The sequence below is a fragment of the Phalaenopsis equestris genome, unplaced genomic scaffold, assembly GCF_001263595.1.
Source record: "Phalaenopsis equestris unplaced genomic scaffold, ASM126359v1 Scaffold000400, whole genome shotgun sequence".
In the NCBI taxonomy this organism is placed as follows: domain Eukaryota; kingdom Viridiplantae; phylum Streptophyta; class Magnoliopsida; order Asparagales; family Orchidaceae; genus Phalaenopsis; species Phalaenopsis equestris.
The window spans coordinates 346,735-369,069 of NW_018164842.1; the positions used below are offsets into that span (position 1 = coordinate 346,735).

The window sequence follows — 22,335 nt, forward strand, 5'->3', positions numbered from 1 at the left end:
AATTTCAAGTTGAGTAAAAAGAAGAGTTTTGAATTTCTAATGGTGGGGGTACCTTTTCTAATTTTCTAAGACTAGTCAATAGGGAAGTCCTATGGCTAGACCTAGGCTACTAAAGAAGTTTCTAGACCTCAACCAAAAGTGAGGTCAACACCGCTTCTGCCCAAAAAGTAGGTGGTAGTTCAACGTGCAATCTCATTCTTCTAGCCCACTCATTAATGGTCATGTTCATGCGTTATGCAGCTCCATTTTGTTATGGTGTCCCTGGAACAGTCTTCTCTGTTATGATACTCCGAGCTGCACATTACTCTTTGAACTCACCATCAATGTACTCATCACCATTATCGGATCTTGGACATTTCAGATTTAAGTCTATTTTTGTCTCAATCATGGTTTTCCAAGTCTTAAACACATTAAATACATCAGATATATGCTTCAAGAAATAAATCCATACCTTTCTTCTGTGGTCAACAATGAATGTGACGTAGTAACGAAAGCCTCTAAGAGATTTCACTCGAGAAGGTCCCCACACATCTGTGTGTACAAGATACAGTTTTCCTGTCTTTGGTGTTCTACCACTTTTCAAGAAACTGACTTTATTTTTCTCCATAATGCAACTCTCATATATGCTGAGATCAACTGACTTCAGTTCTGGTAGTTTGTCTCTGGCCCGCAATGCCACAACTCTGTCATGCTCTCTGCGACGTCAACACAGTTAATTAAATCAGTAGTCATATACAACGTACCTATTTTCTTACCGTGAGCCAGTACCAGTGCTCCTTTAGTAACATTCCAAGTGTTATATGAGAATACTACTGAATGTCCATACTCATCAGGCTGCCCAACAAAAATGAGATTCTTCTTCAGTTCAGGAATCTATATGACCTTTTACAAAGTCCACTTGTTATTGTTAGGAAGTGTAATATCAATGTCTTTTTTTAATATTATTTAAACTAGAAACTTTAGAGCCGTGTCTACTACTTGTCCAGCATGTGTAGGGCACATTTCCTTGTTTGGTGCATGTTTAATACTGCGTAGCTCCTTAATTAGGAATATGTATGCATCATATGTAACAATTAATGTTGTGAAGATTGAATATTGAATCCAAAAAAATAGTTGAATGTTGAACGATTCAACCGGCGTTAAATGGAAATTGAATTGTGTATTGCAATCAATTAAACTTATTTAATATGATTTAAATGAAGTAATATTAATATTGGAATTCCAAAATAACTGACTTTAGAATATTTTTGGATATGATTCTCTGTACGTGCCGAAAGATTCACGAAGGTACAATGATTATTTAGTGTCTTAGAATTACACAAAAATATAGCACACACTTAAGTAATTGAAGCGTTAGGTAAAGAACAAGAAGTTTTTATGTTGAAAGCCCAAAGTGGGAAAATCACAGGGTCTAACCCAGTTAGAATAATTAAGTATAAGTTGATGAGTACATGCTCAAGCCCTTTTTCCACACGCCGTAAAAGATTGCTCTTTCCTTTAAAGTACAATATTTGTCTGCAAAAGGATTCATTGTATTACAGTTTGGAGCAGATGCCACTGGAAGTATTTTTCGGGACTTCGGTGGACTTCAGTGCATCGTTTTCAAGGTGCATCATTGCACGTTGTTCAGAATGATGCTTTGCTCCATAGGGTGTCTCGTTACTCCACAACATACGTCGTGACTCCACGAGGGCCTTCATTGCAATAAGCAGGTGGAGGCCAAAGGTGGTCGATTGTTGTTAGCGACTGCAAGAGAGAGAAGCATTCATATGGTCATCGGTCTTGTATGACACTGGAATTCAACTCCTTCGCGAACCAACTCCAAGTTTGCTCTATCACCGGTTTAAGGTCTTGGTCCCTTTTTTATGAAGGGGGTAGTAGGGCTCCATTTATAGAATTTAGGGGTGTCTACCCTATTAATAAGGAAAAAATACAGACCACTTCATCAGACGACCTAGAGAGTTTCTCATAATTGGATGACGACTTGTGGATATTTAAGTGTCTTAACAATGTCAAAATTGAGTGATTTTGGGCTCGTTGGACTCATCTTGTCAAGAAACTCGATTTGACTATAAGCTTGCCAAATTTGAAATTCATTTGACCTTCCAAATAGTCACCTAATGCTTTCAAAAGTGGATAAAGGCTTTTATTCAGGCTCAATCTGATCAGGGTTGAGTCAATTTTGGTGTCATTGGATCCTTCTCGTCAAGCTGATTAGTTTTATTATAAGCTTGCTGAAATTGGATTTTTAGATTTTTTTATTTGAATTTGAATGTTTATTGCTAAAAAATATTATGAGATTCAAGCTAATTATCTCGAGATTCATACAAAATAATAAAATTTGTTGATGACATATCATTTCCAAATCAAAATTTTACTTCAAAATCTCTTAATAATTTTTTTATTCAATCTAGAATTATTATTTAATTAACAAAAAAACTGAACTGGCCAATATTAGAACCAGTCCACTCATAAAAAGTTGGATCAGGTCACTAGATCAACACCTATCGAAGCTAATATTGTGTAAAAATGATTTTGATTTTGATTGAATTGATTGAAAATTATTTCACAATTGGGCGGAGGCAGTGCCGCTTCGGGAAGTTACAACAAATCAGGTCCTTCAATTTTTCAAGACACAAGTTGTTTACAGATGTGGAGTTCCTCAAAACATAATGAACAGCTTTCAAAAAATACAAAGATAAACAACTTTGTTCAAAGACACGGAATAAATTGGAGATAGTCAACTAACCGGACCTACCGAACATATTGAATTTTTAAAATCATCAATATAATCATCTTGTTGGGCTATTTTTAAGTGCTATTAGTCGATATTGCGGTTAATACATATTGATTTCCTGCAGTGTAAATATTAAAAAAAAAAGAAAAATCTATTAATAATTGTCACGTCACTATTGATAATTGGCATGACCATCGATGTAGACATTCATAATAATGAGAGTTTGGGATTTCTAAATCCATAACATGAAGCACATAATGCAGCATTAGGCTATGTGGTCCGTGAACGATAAATTATTGCATAGCTACAAATGTATAATTTAGATGTGAATTGATAGATAGTCCTACTCGCATTTATACGAACCCAATTGACTGCCTTGATTTCTTTTGGGGAGATTTACCCACAGAGCACACAATTCATGCATATTTACATCTCACACCTAAATTTTTATATTTACATATATAATGTTTTGATATATGCATAAAAAAATATGTTTTTAATATTTAAAATATAATGATAATTTTATTTTCTTAAGTCATCTGAAAGATTTGAGTATCATGTGTGTAAATATGAATCTTTAGATGAGAGATGCGTGAATAAATAAGCATTTTGAGTGTAAATACCCCCTTTATTTTATTGAGCACTCCAAATCTGAAATGGTAAGATCTCTATTATTATTATTGATGCTTCATGAATAAATTTTCATAATTTGACACGAATCTCAAAGCGTGATATAAATATGGAGACATTTTTAGCGAGATCCAAAACTCCTATTTCAGCAAGCTAACCTTCAAACTGACAGACTCGATGAGACAGACTCGATGACATCAAAATTAATTCAATATGAGTCAAATAAAGCCTGAATCAAGCTATTAAAATCATTTTGGAAGTTTTGGGTGGTAAGTTGGAGGGTTAAATTGATTCCAAATTTGACGAGCTTTTGGTCAAATTGAACATCTCGATGCAATGAATCCAACTAGATTAAAATCACTCTATTTTGACATCTTTAGAGCATTCAAATGTCCACAAAACATCATCTAATTAAAAAAAACCAGCTAGGGCTAGCCGATGGAGTGATCATGATTCATGCCTTATTTACAATTGATGTCACCCTTAAAATTTATAACTAAAGTCTTACTCCCTTCATGAAAGAGGGGATGACCCAGACCTAGAGCTGGACCGCGAAAATGTGTCGAGTTTTATTGTTATTTTGGATCAAAGACCCTACGAACTGTTCATGCTCCCGCAACTGTCGATCCCTTTCGATCATCGCTCATCAGCCATCGTCGACCCCCATCTATCACCCCCTTCTCTTTACCCTTGGTGGACATTCTGGAGTAACGATGCACGTTGCAACAAAGCACTGTGCGGAGTCACAACGTACGTTGTGGTGTAATAACACACATTGAAAACGATGTAGTGATACACCTCGAATATGGTGTAACCACACAGCCTGAATGTAGTGTTACAACATACCCTTAATACGAGATAATAAATAATGTCATATTGAAGATTCAACGATAACTCCCAAAGACAATGACTTTCAACCACCTTACTTAGGATACAATAACTTTCTTCAGTGCGAAGTCCCATTTCAATTAACCCACGAAGAAGAAATGAGGAAGAGAGCAAGTGAGGAGTCGGAAAGAGAAAGGAGCGAGAGGAATTAAATAATTGGGAAGATGAGGAGGGGATAAAGCAAAGAGTAAGGAAACTCAAGGTTACTTTCACCTTATAAAAGGACACGCCTGAGAAAGATGAAGGTGAGAATGACTTACCTGAAAGTCGATTGACTATGCGAATGGTGTCTTTGCCGATCGAAGAAAGACGAGAGAGAAGAAGCTCGCGTGATGTGCGAGCACAGAGGAAGATGCTATGAGGAAGAAGTGTGAGGAAGGATGGCGCTGAAGCAGAAGGAGAAGATGAGCAGTGAAAGGAAGAGGCATCGACGGCTCTGGTGCGGAGGTCATGCTGCCTTCACATGTAGTGGGAGTTTCTTCTCGTGTGGTTAGGAATCGATCGACGAGCTAGATCAAAGGTAAGGTTATAAGGTGTAGGGGTGTAAACGAGCCGAGCTTGAGCGAGCCCAGGCTCAGTTCGTGCTCGACTCGTTAAAAAATATCACTATTTGGTGTAAACGAGCCGAGCTTGAGCGAGCTCAGGCTCAAATCGTGCTCGACTCGTTAAAAAATATCACTATTTATTCTCAACTCATTTATATATCGAGAACAAAAAAATTGTTTGTGTTCCACTCGTATGTTTAATGAGCCGAACATGAGTCTTTTGCAAACGACAAGCTCTTTTGATAGCCCTAATCACACAATTGTAGGATGTTAAATGTGAAGGCGAGATTTAAATCTTATTATTTATATTAAAACATCCATTTAAATAGAGTTAAATATATATTTATTATTTTATTCAAAATAATACTCATTAATTATATAAATAAATATATGTAAATAATTTAATTATTTCGAGTCAAATCGAGCTGAGCATGAACAAAAAAAACTTTGTTTATGTTCGGCTTGTTTATATATAGAATGCAATAAAATTGTTTGTGTTTGGTTCCTTTGCTTACCGAACGAATGGAACACGAGCTATTCGTGAACAACGAGCCGTTTTGAAAGCCCTAAAGGTGAGTTTTAATAATTTTAATTAAAACATGTAATAAAAATTCTGCACATATATTTTGCATTCATAATACTTCTGCAATCCCATCTTTCTTAATTCAGAAGAATGATGTACACGTGTACTAACAGTTTACTTCGACTAGTTTGGACCCCATAATTTTTTCCGTATCAAGGATTTTCCACGTAAAAATCATGATGTCTCGTCATATTACTTCTCTATTATCTGTATATGCGTGTTGGATTTTCGTATGCTCAATTTATTATTCTTCCGCTGACATGTTATAATTTAATTATTTTGAGCCAAATCGAGCTGAGCATGAACAAAAAAAAATTTTGTTTATGTTCGACTTGTTTATATATAGAATGCAATAAAATTGTTCATGTTTGGTTCCTTTGCTTACCGAATAAATGGAACACGAGCTATTCGTGAACAACGAGCCGTTTTGAAAGCCCTAAAGGTGAGTTTTAATAATTTTAATTAAAATATGTAATAAAAATTCTGCACATATATTTTGCATTCATAATACTTCTGCAATCCCATCTTTTTTAATTCAGAAGAATGATGTACAAGTGTACTAACAGTTTACTTCTACTAGTTTAGACCCCATAATTTTTTCTGTATCAAGGATTTTCCACGTAAACATCATGATGTCTCGTCATATTACTTCTCTATTGTCTGTATATGCGTGTTGGATTTTCGTATACTCAATTTATTATTCTTCCGCCGACATCTAACAATTATTTTTTAAAAAAAATATTTTATAGATAAAATATAACATTATTATTTTTCTTTTTTTTTTTGGATGAGCAGTTACCCAAACGCGCCAAATTTTTCCCTTCTCAAATCATCGCTATTAATTTTACTCCATTTATTTTTATTTAGGAAGATTTACGTACACACCACTCAATATTGTTTTATTTATACATCTAACGCTTAATTTTATATATCATCTTATTTATGCATCAAAATATGTATTTTATTTTTTAATAATTAAAATAATAATATTTTTTATGTAATAAACAAGATCCCAGTGGCATAAATATAAAATATAAAGGCCCTTTTATTATTATTACTTTCTCTGGCTTTTAGTGGTCAAATACTGTGCTGATAGCCTATTTAGAACAAACTTTCCCCGTGCAAATGTTTTACATTGTTGTATTATAACTAAGCTCAAGCAATAATAAAAATAAAAAAATATATATATAAATAACATGGTCACATATAATTATATAAAGATGCTCCAAAGAGACAGCACAACATAAGCAACGCCTTTGCTCCTTACAGCTCCACCTCTCAGAAATTAATATGGTGGTCCTGCTGCTAGATGAAGACGACAAGACCACATTAAAAAGGCTCAACTCATTATCTAATAAAGTAAACATGAAGGCCCCTCAATCTTTATTTTTCTCACATGAAAGAGGAGCTGCAAACTGAAAGTATTAACCAAGTCATCAATACATCCTCTCATACTTCATACAATAATGTAGATCCTGATCTACAATCTAAACAAAAAAGAAAAAGTCTTCGATTCAACCACTAGGATGAACAACTCCCCACCATTCTCTCTGCACAAAAGCTAGAAGAGGAGTAGCAGAATCCTCAACTTCTTCATCTTCAATCTCCTCATCATGCTGCTCTGTCTTCGCCTCGAGCAGAATCAGAGAACATCGGCACAGAGGACAACTTGTTCTTCGATATTCGAGCCATTTATCAAAGCAACTTCTATGAAACAGATGGCTGCAGTTTAGTTTTCTGACTTGTTCGCCTTCTCCGATTTCTGATAAGCAGAAAATACAGAGTAATTGCTCGTCATGAACTCGTTTGTACTGAAAAATGGCAACATTTGTGTCAGGAAAGGAGGTGACTTTGTTGCAGACAGTGAGATATGTTTTTAAGGAGGTGGGATTCAGTGATTGTGTGAGTGTTGATGTTGTTGCTTGGAAGTGAAGGATTCGGAGAAGTGATTTTAGGAGGAGAAGGAGAGGGGAGAAGCAGGGGACAAATAGCATGGAGATAAGTGAGGATGAGAGAAGTTTTCGCATTGTAATCGATCTGCAGAGGAGAGGGAGAGGGGGAGAGGGGGAGAGGGAGGGGAGAAGAAGTGGGCGGCCATGGGACTGGTGGCGTTATATATTTCTTTTTTTACTAGTTACCACTGTAAGGAATGTATGGAGAGTTTTTCTAGATTGTTAGACCAACATTAAATTCATTGCTAAGGACTAATAAGTGATATTTAAGATTATTACTCCTTGGCCCAATGTAATTTATGCAGTGCCCGTTGTCCTTTTCTTCACAAGACACAATGCTTTACTCATTTGGAGTTTTAATAGATAATGCTTTACTCATTTGGAGTTTAAATAGATAAGAATTTAGCATGTAATCAATAATAAAATCACAAGTATAATGTTTTACTTTTTATTAGTTATGTGACCAATATTAAAATTTTGGATGAATGATTATAAGGAATTACTCCAATAAACCAGGATAATTACTTCAAATTATAAGATGAGTTTTTTAAAACTAGAAATTAAATAATGATATTTGGTAAGAAAATTTTTTTGATGTAACATAAGATAATAATTCATTACTATTCCTAATGTGTCATAAAAAAATTTAGGCGATTAGATATAAATCTCGATGCATTTTGGGTAAAATTTTTTACTATTTAAATTCAGAATCATCCAACTTATAATTTCAACAAAATAACAGTTAAATTGAACATCTTGATTATATAACCCAATATCATTGAAAGTAATTCAATCAGAGGTCAAATAAGCCTAAATCAAATACTTGAAGTGTAATTAAATAATTTGGTAAATTAATTAAATGGTATAATAATCTCTAGAGTTGACGTCTTATAATCAAATTAATTGAGTGGCACAATGAAAGGAGTCCAATGAGCTCAAGCTTATTTAATTTTGAGGTTATGAATGACTTAAATTTTGAAAAAAATGAATTGTGATTGAATGAATAATTATGACATGTCCAAGAGCTTTTTGAGATTTTGATTAAATTTACTAAAATGTATCTCTAAAGAATTATAAATAGAACCTTATTCTTTATATGCAAAGAAAAAAAGAGAAAGTGAAAATAGAACCTTATTCTTTATATGCAAAGAAAAAAAAAAAGAGAGTGTTATGATAACTAAAGCATAACTATTGAAGAGAAGTACAAGTGAATGACATTTGAAGGGAGGTTGCCAGTGGGAAGAAGGGTAGGGCCTATGGGTTGGGATCTAAGGCACAAACCTATGATACCTACCCATCATCTTGCACATCTGGTGCATCTACTTCCATTGCACAAGAAGAGGAGATGCACTATAGAAAGTAAGAAGCCAATGATGATTAGGGTGAGGATGATGATGATGAGGAAAGAACAGGGGAGGATGATGAGTAGGGGGTTATTTTATTTTTTGTTTGTTTGTATGTTAAAAACTTTATTGTTAGAAAACATTATTTTTATTGTACCGTCGTATACTTTGTTTCATTTAATACAATTATTTTTTTTTGTGTATATGATTTATGTGTTAATTACTTTTGTTACTGTGTTATGTTATGCTTTGATTGCATTGCTACGATTGTAGGTGTGCAGATAGTAGTGTTCAATGAGGGCTTTAAATTTTTTTTTTCTGATGATACAGGTTTTCAACGACTTATATGCCGATACTTCTTAAATGGTCTATCGAACAAGCAAAGTCTAGATAAAGTGTTGCACTTTTACTACAAACAAAACTGCCAATAAATTCACATTGTTAACCAACAGTTGGGCGATATTTTACCAATAGAACCATGACACTTTTCTGACAGATGTGCACAACTTTTTCTATGGTTATATGTGTTAGTTATGTAACTAACGGTCAAGCTACGATCAAACATGACATATTTTTTGGATGTCTAGCAGAAGTTATGGTACGTTGGATACCTGTCAGTTAATGTAAACCATCGCTAAATAATCCACCAGTAATTTCATTTCAGACAAGCATTTTTGTTATGTCAATTTAGTCATTGGTAAATATATTATCTACATTTTTTATTACCGATGATATTTGACCTTCAATGATAAACTAAATTCTTGTAGTGTATGCAACATGTATGAAGTGATCTAAGCATCATAATTGGGGAGTCCCGAATAGTATGCAAGGGGGATATATTCATGCATTTTATCATCATTTTAAAATTTAATTGAAGGCCATGCAAGAAATTAAAAAGAGGAAAAAAAAATACATTTTAAAATCTTGAATATTTTAGTTCTAAATTTTATTCAGATTAATCTTTAACAATAGCTTTTATAACAAAGATTTTAACTTAAAAAACCTAATTATGATCATATCCAAACAAATCACATGTATAAGAAGAGTCAACACATGCAAAATGTAGTAAAAGTAATACTCAATATAAGATAATAAGCGGTCGGGTGCCGCTGGGTCGTTTACAATCCCAAAAAAGAAAAATGATGGTCGAGCTCCACATACATAATTGATCATAAAACTATACAACACATAAATAAATCCGAAATAAAGGTATGAGGCATGAGCAAATTATTCCCGGTCATCTCCACACATTTCATGTTCTATTATTTTATGTTTGCTCACTATTATTTATTTAGTAGAAGGTTTAACGATTTCTCTCTCAACATCTAGAATCATGGTTATGGATTTTCAAATTTTGTTTGAAATAAAAACTAATGAGTGGCATGTTGGTTGAAAGCATAGTCCATCAGAATGGTTTGCATATACTTACTAGGTTTTCTATTTAGAGCAACAATTTTTATTGTTTTAGATCTTTATCTTTACCAAAAAATGTTATAAAAGATCAATAATCGAGTATTTATGTTATTCTATAATAATTGAACCTTTAATAATCTTCATATTGCTTTCTTGAATTCAAACTAAAATGCCAAAATTGAAAGCTTCTTTGAGCTTCCTAAGATCTCTCACTTTCCAAAACACTACTTGCAAAAAATCCCAACCATTAAACTTAGTGGTGGAATACTTTAGGTAGGTTAATTTGTAATCATTGACCTATAAATATGTCTCACTTTTAAAAATTGCTTGTGCTCTTTTCCTCTTAGAAGCGTTAATGGATTTATTGTTTTATAGTTCAAAAGATACTTACCTTTCTCTTTTCAATGAATCTTGTATAAATGAAGGCTATTTGAGACAAATTCTTGTAAGTTAAGTAAATTTATTTTTATCTTCTTTATGATTGCTAAAATAATTAATGTTATTGTTATTATACTTTGGTTCCTTTTCAACCATTTCTCACTATTTAATTCTTCTTACTTCAAAAACATTAGAGCTACTGATGTCCTTCTGATGGGGACATGTTAGTCTTGAATTTAAAAAATGATCTCTCTATGGTTGATATCCAAAAGATTATTTATTGTGGCTTTCATTCTCAATGACCAAAAATTGCATGTCATAAAGAGTTATTCTTTAGATAACTTAGATACAATTTTTAAATGGCTTTAAATTACAAATAATCTTTGTGTTAGGGGAATTAGTACAATGACACATATATTTTATGTTTTAACAAGAATGAAACCCATTATCATCTCTTTTTTGGCTGCTCTTATTTTATGTGACCTTTAGAATTACTCTTTTATTCCCATTAATTTCTTGTAAGAGCCACTTTATAGTAATTCAAAAATTTTGCTATAATTATGAGCATCATATTAGATGTAAGCTTTATTTATTGGTTGCGAGTGTACTGATATTTAATATTTGCCTTAACGTTGATAATATAATTCATAAATCAAAAATTAACAATCAAATTATTTGCTACGCCTTATTAAATTTTAAATTGCCTAAATGCTTAAGGGTTAGGATTAAAACATAACTAGCCCCCAATTGTTGATGTTTTGCTTTGACATTAGATAAATATTTGTGATAGTTCTTTCTCCCTCTTAACTATTGTTTTGAGTTTCTTTTTGATAACCTTTAATATGGGGTATCACTTCTGTATCAAAATCACCTTGATTTGTCATGCTAGATTTAGGGTGCGTTTGGGCCAGCTTGTGCTTATTCAGATAAGCCGTTTATCTGAAAACGCGGACCGCGGGATGCGATCTGTGTTCTGCGTTTAGTGTAAAAAATTATCTGTGTTTTTGGATAAGCTGCTCAAACACAGTTTTCAAACTGTGAGGTGATATTTTCAAAACGTCTCCGCAGCGGATAAGATGCCCCAAACGGAGTCTTAATTGCTAGTTTGATCCTTTTCAATAAAATATTGAAGCCTAATGGCTTCAAGGAATTTATTTTAATATTTTGGTTGATCTATAGGACTTAATAGCAAGGTGGTTGAATGATGATGTATGCAATTAATTCAAATGCTTTAGGATAACATACTTGGATGGATTTTACTTAGATATCTTGTTAATTAAGGTGCTTTCTCTATTGTTAGTGTAGAGTCGCTTTTGTTTCATGATTGAAGAAAATTTCTAGTTTCATATAAAGTCCAATCCCCATCTTTTCACTCTAAAATTTGTCTATCTACATTTTGACACCGAGCCCTTTTTTTCTCTTGATTATGGTAATATAAACTAAAAACTCTAATTATTTAGGATATTAATATATATCATTGATGTAATTCTATTGCGTTCCTTTGTTACTTTTTTTTTCCAACTGTAGATGTAAGGATATTAATATATATCATTGATGTAATTCTATTGTGTTCCTTTGTTACTTTCTTTTTTTTCCCCAACTGTAGATGTCTGGAGCCCAAAATTGGTGATACTATCCAAAGAGTATTAAAATAATTGATCATGAGGGTGGGTGTGTGAGCTTAATTGGAGGCCATTTGTTTTCTTATTATTTTTTAAAATATTGTGACTAAGTAATTAATTGGGTTAGCTTTCATGGAGTTAGTTCTTTTACTATTATCCATGTTATTGTATCAACATAAAAAACAAACAAATAAGACTTTAATGATAGGATAACATTATGAATGCATATTTCATTTGGTGTCATGTATAGGTCCCCTATTTTAGAAGCATTTCAAATAAATTAGACGAGTAATGAAATTATCATAAATTAATACCAATAGATATTTATTTGTGCTTTGAATTTTTACTTTATGAAAATAGTTTGTAGGCATTCTTTTCATAGATAATAATAATAAAAAAAAACAAATACTGATTTTTTTTAAAATTTAAAATAAATATAAACGCAAATAGACAAAGCATAGTAAATCATGTAGAAATGAGAAGATATGCTATGAATGATTTCATGAACAATAGTATAAACATTTACATAGTGTGTGATTTTAATTTTTGTCTCACAAAATCATCCTACTTTTATAATAAATAGGTTAGTTGTTGTGTGATATTTAAATAGCTCTAATATAGTTTTATTATGCTTAGTAGGTCGTTGTCATCTTTTTAAAAACAAGATTAAACCAGCCAATCATATAACAAATTCAATGCATATCCAAAATCACTTTTGCATACAAATCATTCAAAACAAAAATCAGTTCAGTTTCTTATGAATTGCTTGGTTTTAATGTTGATCAATTTATTAATTTTTTTTTTATTTTAGTGAGATGGCTATAAATAAATAATAATTTTAAAATAAAAATAATTAAAATATCATGTCTCATTTTTTTTTATTTAAAATCATATTCAAATATTGGAAAGGAAAGCAATCTAAATTTAGAGTATTGTATATGGAAATAGTGTAAAAAATTATTATTGTGGTGTTCAAATCTTATAAAAATATTTTTACTATTTATTATGTCACTCTGTTTAGCCCTCTATTAAACGAAAAAATATTACATCAGGACTCCTGACGTAGAGCTACGTTCAGATTCGAATATTCGGTTGTGTTACGAGAATATTTCATCTGTGTTATTTGTTAAAATGATGTGTTATTCGAGTATTATATGATGTTATTCGATTATTTTGCGGTGTTATTAAAATATTCTCCTGCGTTACTTGATTTAAGACTATGTTATTCGACATATTCCCTGTGTTATTTCAATTTCCACTATGTTATTGGAATAACACAGCTCCAAATCAAGTAATGCGGGGGAATATTCCAATAACACTTCAACCCAAAATCAAGTAACTCGATAGAATATTCCAATACACCACAAAACAATTGAATAACACCATATAATACTCGAATAACACATCATTTTTACAAATAACGCAGATGAAATATTCCTGTAGCGCAATCGAATATTCCAATCCGAACGTAGCTCTACGTCAGGAGTCATGATGTAATATTTTTTCCTATTAAACATCTCCTTTTGGTTCAATGTTCGATTAAACTTCCAAATTCTTAGTCCATGTTAGTCTATTTTGCAAGTTCAAGATCTTGTGTTTTTGCAAAATGTAAAATTAAATTTGGGGATTAACAATCAAAAGGAAAATAGTTACAGATATAGAATTTTACTACCTTTAATAAAAATAAAAATAAAAACTGACTTCCTCCTGTATATTATTAGTTAATAGTTTTTTTTTATGTACTATAAGGTGAATTTTAATTGAATATTATTTATTATTATAATTTCATATCCCTATAATAATAGATTTTTAAAATAAAGCATAAACGTAGAAGAGATTATCAAAATAAAGTATAGGCACCCGAAGCAATTCAAGAAAGATGAGACAAAGCTATTCAGAATGAAATTACTAGAGAGGAGTGTGGATTATAGTGATTCAAGTACGGGAAAAGAAAACGAGTGTTAGAAGTGGAGCCCAATCCGGCCGCCGCTTCCGCTCACCCGATCGTGAAACATCACGATCTCCCGCTCTGCGCTCCCGCTTCGATCACGAAACAGTCGCGACCGTTCCTGACTGGCGTCGATTCACAAACCGTAGGCGCCAGCCGCTCCCGCTTTCCTCTGTTGCGAAGCGAAGCATCCTTCGTTCCTTCCTGTTCATGATAAAAGCTTCGGATGACTCTCCTTGGGTTTTGAAGTCACGGTGTCCTTTTTTCGTTTTCCTCAGGACCGAGGAAGGTTTCCTCGGGATAGAGGAAGGAATGTGCAAGAAATAGTTCCTTGCGGTGAAGGAAGAAGAAAGAAGAAGAAGATTGTTCTCGCTTGGCTTCTTCTCGGTGGCTTGTGGCAGAAGAGAAATTTGTTTTTATTTCTCTTATAAGTTTGTCTTCTTCGATGTATCTTGGTGTAGAGAGAGAAAAATGGAGAGAGAAGAAGAGAGAACAACGAAGTGAGAGATTCATTTTGTAAGTCGAGGTTATCGACTGATGTAAATTCCTCAAGTAGTAAAATCCTCTGCAACTCAATAGATGTAGGCAATTTGCCGAACCACGTAAATCTGTGTTCTTTTTTGATGTGATTTTTTTCTCGTTATTTTTCGCTTCAAAGATCGTTCTCATGTTTAATTTATATATATACCACATCAACTAACATATTTAGATCTCGTCACAACAAAGAGATTAAGAGTTCAATCAACAAAATTATCTGTTACATGAAGAAATGCCAGATTATATCACTCAAATCATCAGTACTTAAGCAAATCTTAACAGACTAGCTTAGGGATTTGTCAAAAGCCTTAAGTCACCAAATCCATAGCTCTCTCTGTTAAATGTTAGACTATAAAATTTGAAGTAGGTGTTCTAACTATTTCATGATATTCACAACTGAATATCAGATTTGCACCATTGGAAGAAATTAGAGGCTATAAAATTCTCTCTTCTAATTCATTTAATTTTTCAACTTTGGAGAGTAACTCAGAGGTCGGATGTTTTAGTTTACCAAAATGAGCTTCCTACCTGAAAGTGGAAAAAGTCGTTCATGAAGCAGCAACTCATATATTATCGATGAATCATAGAGCTTACATAAATTGTACATTTCATAAAAGCACACCTGCACTTAAAATGTAGAAAATCTATAAAGGCTACAAATTAAAAAGAGAAAAAAAAAAGCTCTTAGTGCATGCGCTGTATATAATGATACTGAAAATTTCCTTTTTAAGAAAGATTGATAGCTATTATCAAAGTACAATTGATTTACTCTCGCTATAGAAGTTTTCAAGCTGTTAAGGGTCTGTCAATTCCAACGAATGGCTACGTTTATTCAGACCCCCTTACAAAAAAACAGAAAAAAAGAAAGAAAAAGGAAAAAAAAAAAAAGCAATTTATACAATCCCCAAGAGTCCCTCTGAAAAAAAAAAAAAGCATTTTATACAATCCCAAGAGTCCCTCTGAGATGAATAGAGGAGATGAAGAGAGATAGTGTTTCAGGTCCCTTTCTCTACATTTCCTTTTGCCTCATTTGTACCTCTCATAAGGTATTCTTGCCCCAATGCTACAGAAACCAAAAATAAAAAATAAAAAATAAAAAATACATTATTGGCCTTGTAGCCTATTGAGATCGTCGCTGAAAAGATGGCATAACTAAGCATGGATAGTGATGGGTCAGAGTCTCCTTCTAACATGTTGTCAATCTCAAATGACCGGTAAATGAACTCGATGACGAAGCATGGGAAGTGCAGGTGAGCTCAACAAACAGACTTGGCTAGTATGTTCGAGCTCAATAGAGAAGCTCACTGAATTTAGATGAGCTCGATGAAGGAGCTCACCAAATCTTCTTAAAAGATAGTTCTTAAGATCACCACTTCAATGGATGTTATCGGTGAGTATGAAAAGTAAATAAAAAACAGAGTTCAGATTCATGATAAAAATGCCTTCTCCCTCTTAGCATATGAGCTTCCTCCATAGCTTTGAAAATTCACTTTTGAATGTACAATAAAAAAATATAACAAGAAAAAAAAAAGGGGAAGACCAGCATTAAAATCAGCTTTGCATGGTAGTTGTGATGGAGCTCTCAGCATTAAGAACTCATGTGACTAATCTTCTAACAAAATGAAGAAGTTTGAGTACCAGAAGCATAACATTAGAAACAGAAAACAATCAGTAATAATCCTTGTGGGGTATAGAAAATAATGCACCACGACCACTGACACGGTTGTCTAATATGTAGTTGGGAGCAGTTAAAAAAAGACAATTAAGAGAAGAATATCAAATCAGGAGCTCACTGTAACAGTATAGTTCACTTGCAGTTGTTTCCTCACATCCTTGCTAGTTCTACTAAACTAACTTAAAGATTTGGAGTTTTATGACCTTAAGGCTTCAGAGAAAACTGGACTTATCTCATGATTAAAAGTTAAAAAATATGTTAAATAATTATAAAATATATTGGGAAAAAATATTATTTGCCGGATAATGGAAAAATTATGAGATAGAAATTTTAGGGTTTGAGATCATCTTCAATTTTTTCTTAAAAAAATTATGCTTGTTTAATATATAATTTTTTTATATGTTTATTTTTTTTTAAAATAATTTAATTTATTTCTAAAAAAATTAAAATATTAAAAAAATATTTTGATGGTTTTAAATATAATTAAATATAATTTAATTTATTTCTAAAAAAAATTAAAATATTAAAAAAATATTTTGATGTTTTTAAATATAATTAAATATGTTATGGCATATCAATATATTTTATTTGATTTATAATTATAAATAAAATAAATTAAAAGAAAAAATAAAATAAAGAATGATCTAAAGGGCCGGGCCGCAGAACTATATTGTAGTTTTATTTTAAAATAAAAAGAAAAAGAAGTCATTGGTGGTGGGCCATGTTGTAGGTAATAGGCAGGCCAACCGAAGCACTATTTAGTCTATAAAAATTAATCCTACTAATGCTGTATTTAACAATAAAAATTAAATTAAAGCCTTGAAGGTTTCTTATGTTTGAAATACACGTGTGAAGGCGCCCTTTTTTGAAATTTGTGTATAAAAACTTCATAGTAGAGTGAGTTGGTCAATCAACAATATGTAGTCATCTCAATTTACACTAAAATTTAACAATAAAAAATTAAACCTAAGTTAGCAATTAGGATGAATATAGAACTCTATTCAACAAGAATATAGAATAATTAATCATTTTGACGGTTTAGATATAAAAATTAATGGAAAAATAGAATCAAATAGATAGACTGAGCTTAGTCTATAGTCATGACCAAGTAGGAAATGTCGTGATTCTGACAAGCGTGATGTCGTTTGTTGCAGAAGAAGTTCATGTTTATCTTTTAGAGTAAAAACTACAAAGGTTCTTATATGGGTAAGATTCAATTTCCTATGCTTTGACCCAATATCTATGCTCATTCAACCATGGTTATAATTGGTCCAACCTACTTAAAATGCTCTCAACAAACATTAAAGATTTATCTTACTGTGGTCAAAGAAGTCAAGCCTTCCTATGGTCGAACCACGATGTTGATAAATCGATATGAATCAATTATAAATTTAGACCAATGCAAAATAAATATGGCTCAAAGAGAGAAATTAGCTCAAGTCCTTAAGTCATACTTTTGTACATCATCCAGATAAAAGATATATAGATAACACCGAAATGCAGACACAAAATGTATAATGAGCCAAACTCCTTTAATTGCAATTTTATTAAGTTTTCTCTCCCTTCCTTTCTAATATGATTAGTTCAGCATGCTCGGGATATTAAATTGGAGCTTCTTTAATTCCTATTTATCATATTTTTAGACTTGTGAAGGATATATTTAATATATTTTGCTTGTTTCGGGTATCCCGTGCGCTTCACAAATCCAAAGCACAAAGTTGCACAATTTAAAGGAATGGTGCTACTACGTACACCGACCTTATTGTAATTATGTCGGGTCTTTTGCCGGATAGGGTGAAGGAAGAGAATAGGAGGAAATGTAATTATGCATCCCTTCAACATAAACATGCTTCAAGGTGGAGTTAGTACATCGACTTTGACATAATTTCACTAACTGACATCAGATTTGTGGTTTGATCAAATTGGCACAGTTTCAAAGCGATTTGGAGCCTTGGCTATATAAAGAGATGCATTGAAGACCTAACTTTTACTTTTGGCCCTGGGGACTTTGCCTTTAGGGTTGAAGAGAGTCTTTACGATTTTAGGGTTTCTCCAAAGGGTTTTCTTAAGAGTTTTTCTTGTTCTTTTCCTCTTTCATATTTTTCTGTTAAAATTTGGAAAGGGGGTGAGAAGAGATATAGTGCAGTTGTATGAGGAAGTTCTATACTTGAGTATTGCAAGGACCGTTTGGCTCGAATTTGAGTTTTTATACTTCTTGTATTATTTTTTTTTCTTGCCAATAATAATAATTTTCGTGCTTTCATTTCTCCTGCATGGTAGTTAATTTTATCCCCATATTCTTATAATGTAAGGCATATGGTTCTCTCAATATTATATCTTATGGATTTCATTCCCTATAAGACTTTTATGTGTTTGGATTTCATATATTGTTGCGTTAAATTTTCGGCCTTAATTTACTTCTAATCTGACCCGGAAGAATGTTAAAATTCTTTGTGATCCAGGAGTTATAATTATTGCCTAGAAGAACAAGCAGATTGACACACAATAGTCTAATGAAATAGAGATATTGCAATTATGAAATTGCAACCTAAATAAGGGACTAGATTATTCATATGAAACTCATCATGGTTAAACCCCTCTAATTGCAATATGGTTTCAATACTTCTTATGATCTAGACATAAACTAATGATAAATTGAACCATGGTTGTTAGCAATAATGTGAGATTTCATATGATAAACATCGAGAAATCACTAGATCAGTGTTACAAAACTAGAAATCTTTCATCTCTGAGAAACTTTAACAAAAGTTAGTTTTGTTTTTTGTCTTTAAGAATTTTAAAATTTTTAACATTCGCATATCTGACACTTCAAACTATATTCCAGGGTTTAATAAACTAAACCTTCGCATGTTAAAAGGATTTGACAACTTTTCTCGTATGATCGATACACAGACTCATAATTCATATATTACTTAATCAATATATATACTATTATGATTTACCGATTGCTTCACATCAATTACGGGCAGCACCCATCGCTACAGACAACGATAATGATAATGATGACTGTTAATGTCAAGCTTGATTCACATTGGTCACAACTAGCAAAATTTATTTGCCTTAGTTCGCCTAATTTCGGTCATTTGAGTCACCCAAATTAAACAACTTTAAAATTAGAGATATCTCCATACCATGACAATCATTTTGGCAACAACTTCTCATGATTTAGAGATCATTTAATTTTTTTTTAAAAAAAAATTAATATTTACTGAATTTCTTTCAATGCATCATGTCAAATTTTACCCTTCAATTACATTAATGATCTTGAACATCTCCCATATACTATTATGATTTACCGATTGCTTCACATCAATTTCGGGCAGCACCCATCGCTACTGACAGTGATAATGATAATGATGACTGTTAATGTCTAGCTTGATTCACAATGGTCACAAATAGCAAAATTTATTTGCCTTAGTTCGCCTAATTTCGGTCATTTGAGTCACCCAAATTAAACAACTTTAAAATTAGAGATATCTCCATACCATGACAATCATTTTGGCAACAACTTCTCATGATTTAGAGATCATTTAATTTTTTTTTTAAAAAAAATTAATATTTACTGAATTTCTTACAATGCATCATGTCAAATTTTACCCTTCAAGCACATTAATGATCTTGAACATCTCCCATAAACAAAATATAAACAAATGTATATATTTTTACGAATCCCCTCGTTCCCTCCGGCTTAATATAGACAATGTGGTGGCAAAGCCGTTCACATGCCATGTTCTCTACGGCGCAGAAACCCTACAAATTTTCGACGGCACATATGTCGAAACGGCAAATGGGAAAAATAGAGAAGAATCGCCGGACTTCTTTGTTTACGGCATTAACAAAGGAGATCCAATAATTTGCACGCAACCTCCGGAACATATATACCTACACATATACATTCCCCTTTCCTGTCTTCTCAATTTTGGAGCTTCAACCTTTCTCCTTCAGGATATACAGCCAAGGCAAGTTTACAACTTCTCTTCTTTCTTCCAATTATAATTCTTTATTATTATTATTTATTGAATTTTATTTATTTTAAATTAAAATGGTGATATTTTTAATGTGATATGAAAGATTTGAGTGATATAAATATAAAAGATAAAATTTAAATGTTAGATATAAACATACATAAAATTGTGTGTTATGTATGCAATTGCTCTTTTTTTTGTCTTGAAAGAGAAACATAGTACCGATTAACTATTAAATGTTATTGTATCGAATTGATTATAATGCTTCGGGAGACAGATCTGGATGTTTCTGCAAAGTTCTTGGTTATGCACCTCATTAGATTACTGTTCTTGGATTGATTGCTTAGCCAATTTAGCTTCCATGTAATAAATAAATAAATAGCTTTCATGTGAAAACTATGTTTTTTTTTTTCTTTTTTTCCTTTTCTAATTTAAATGCATAAAATTCTTAAAAGAATAGCCATTACTTATCCACATGCACAAGATTTTTTCTGACAACCAACAATTTTAACCTAATTAATTCAAGTGGAGTTTACATTCACTACACAATTCTTGTATGTTTCCGTACCTAATACCTAAACATTTATATTTACATGTATGGCGCTCATATATTTAACATCACATAAGAAAATACTACTATTATTATCTTTGCAAAAGTGTTATAAGTGTTAAAATCAAATATTGGGGTTAGATATGTAAATATATAAGAATTGTGTGGTATGTATGTAAATTTTCCTTAAATTAAAACTAGTGATAAGTGTCTCAACTCTCTAACAACTTCATCCTTGGTGACTTTAAATTTAGAATTAAGTAAATTATTTGAACCATTCAGCCTATAATTCAAATGAGTGGTTGAACTCCATATATATATATATAATAAATCACAAGAGTGGGTGAAATCTATATATATATATATATATATATATATATATACTATATTTCAGGGCAGGGTGAGCTCTCATATCCATGGTCTTGAGCTGAATTCCATCTTGAAATAAAATTTCTCAGGGGCTTTTGCATACATAGTACTAAAAAAACTTCAATTAAATCCAATTTAACCCCAATGAGGCTCACCCTTAATATAATTGAAGGCCAAATAAGTCCGATGACTCCAAACTTCTCATGCTTCCATTATAAATTTGTTTATATGATTCATTCCTACTATAATGTATCAATCCCTTGATTATGGAAAATGACAACATTTGCAACCTTTGACTCATTTCAATTAAGTCAAACCCTTTGATTTTTTTTCTTTCGAGTTTTTAACGTAAAAATCTTAAGTTTCTCCTCTTACAACTCTTATTTTATTTGAGTATTAAATATTCAAATAAAGTTATGATATTAATCTCTCACTTTATTACTAATAGTTATTTGCATGGAAAAGTTTGACATTGTCAATTAGAAATAATTTTTGATTGGGTAGCAATACTTGCTACAACCTTAAAATATAATTCATATCAACTTCTTGAGCATGATTGCAATATGGTAGTCACCTTGTCATCTAATGGGTCATTCAATCTAGAAGTAGGTCAAGACTAGTAATAGCTTTATTTAGAACACTAGTAGGACAAAAGTCTAGGCATAGTTGTGATAGAAAAACACATATATTTTATCATCTATCAATTCAATAACAAATTAAGATTGGAGGGCAACCCCAACTTTAACGTAGAAAAGATGATCGTGTTAACATCTTAGATACACTTGCAGCCAAGAAAATTCTTCCATTCAACATTCTTATATACATCTAGGGCCTCCAAGATGTATGAGAAATTTTGCAAGTAAATTCAAACCTCTACATATAGTCCACACTTCGATTTTTACTCCTAAGGCATCGTCAGAACAATTATCTTGAAAGATCCATAATGGTCTAAATATCGACTAATATTTAGCTAGGTCACGACAATTACCTCTTCGGCTAGCATGATCAACAATTTTGATGCATTTGATCATCGACATGTCTAAAGCTTGCTATACACACCAATATTATACTATAATTTATAGGTTGTTGACTCCTAATTCTTAAAAAGGATAATCAAATTTATACAAACGATCTCTTAGAGAAAACTCCAATGACTTCAACTTCTCCAGCTTCCATTAT

At 32.1% G+C, this 22,335-nt stretch overlaps 1 protein-coding gene across 1 annotated transcript in view; it reads right to left on the reverse strand.

Annotated features, from left to right (window-relative positions):
• Positions 1 to 6,897: 6,897 nt before the first annotated feature.
• The window catches only part of LOC110026773 (RING-H2 finger protein ATL57-like), a 17,798-nt gene continuing 2,360 nt past the window's right edge, over positions 6,898 to 22,335 (reverse strand). The window contains exon 2 of the mRNA XM_020727884.1: positions 6,898 to 7,194. Within this exon, the coding sequence (XP_020583543.1) occupies positions 6,898 to 7,194 (297 nt within the window). The remainder of the gene's footprint in view (positions 7,195 to 22,335) is intronic.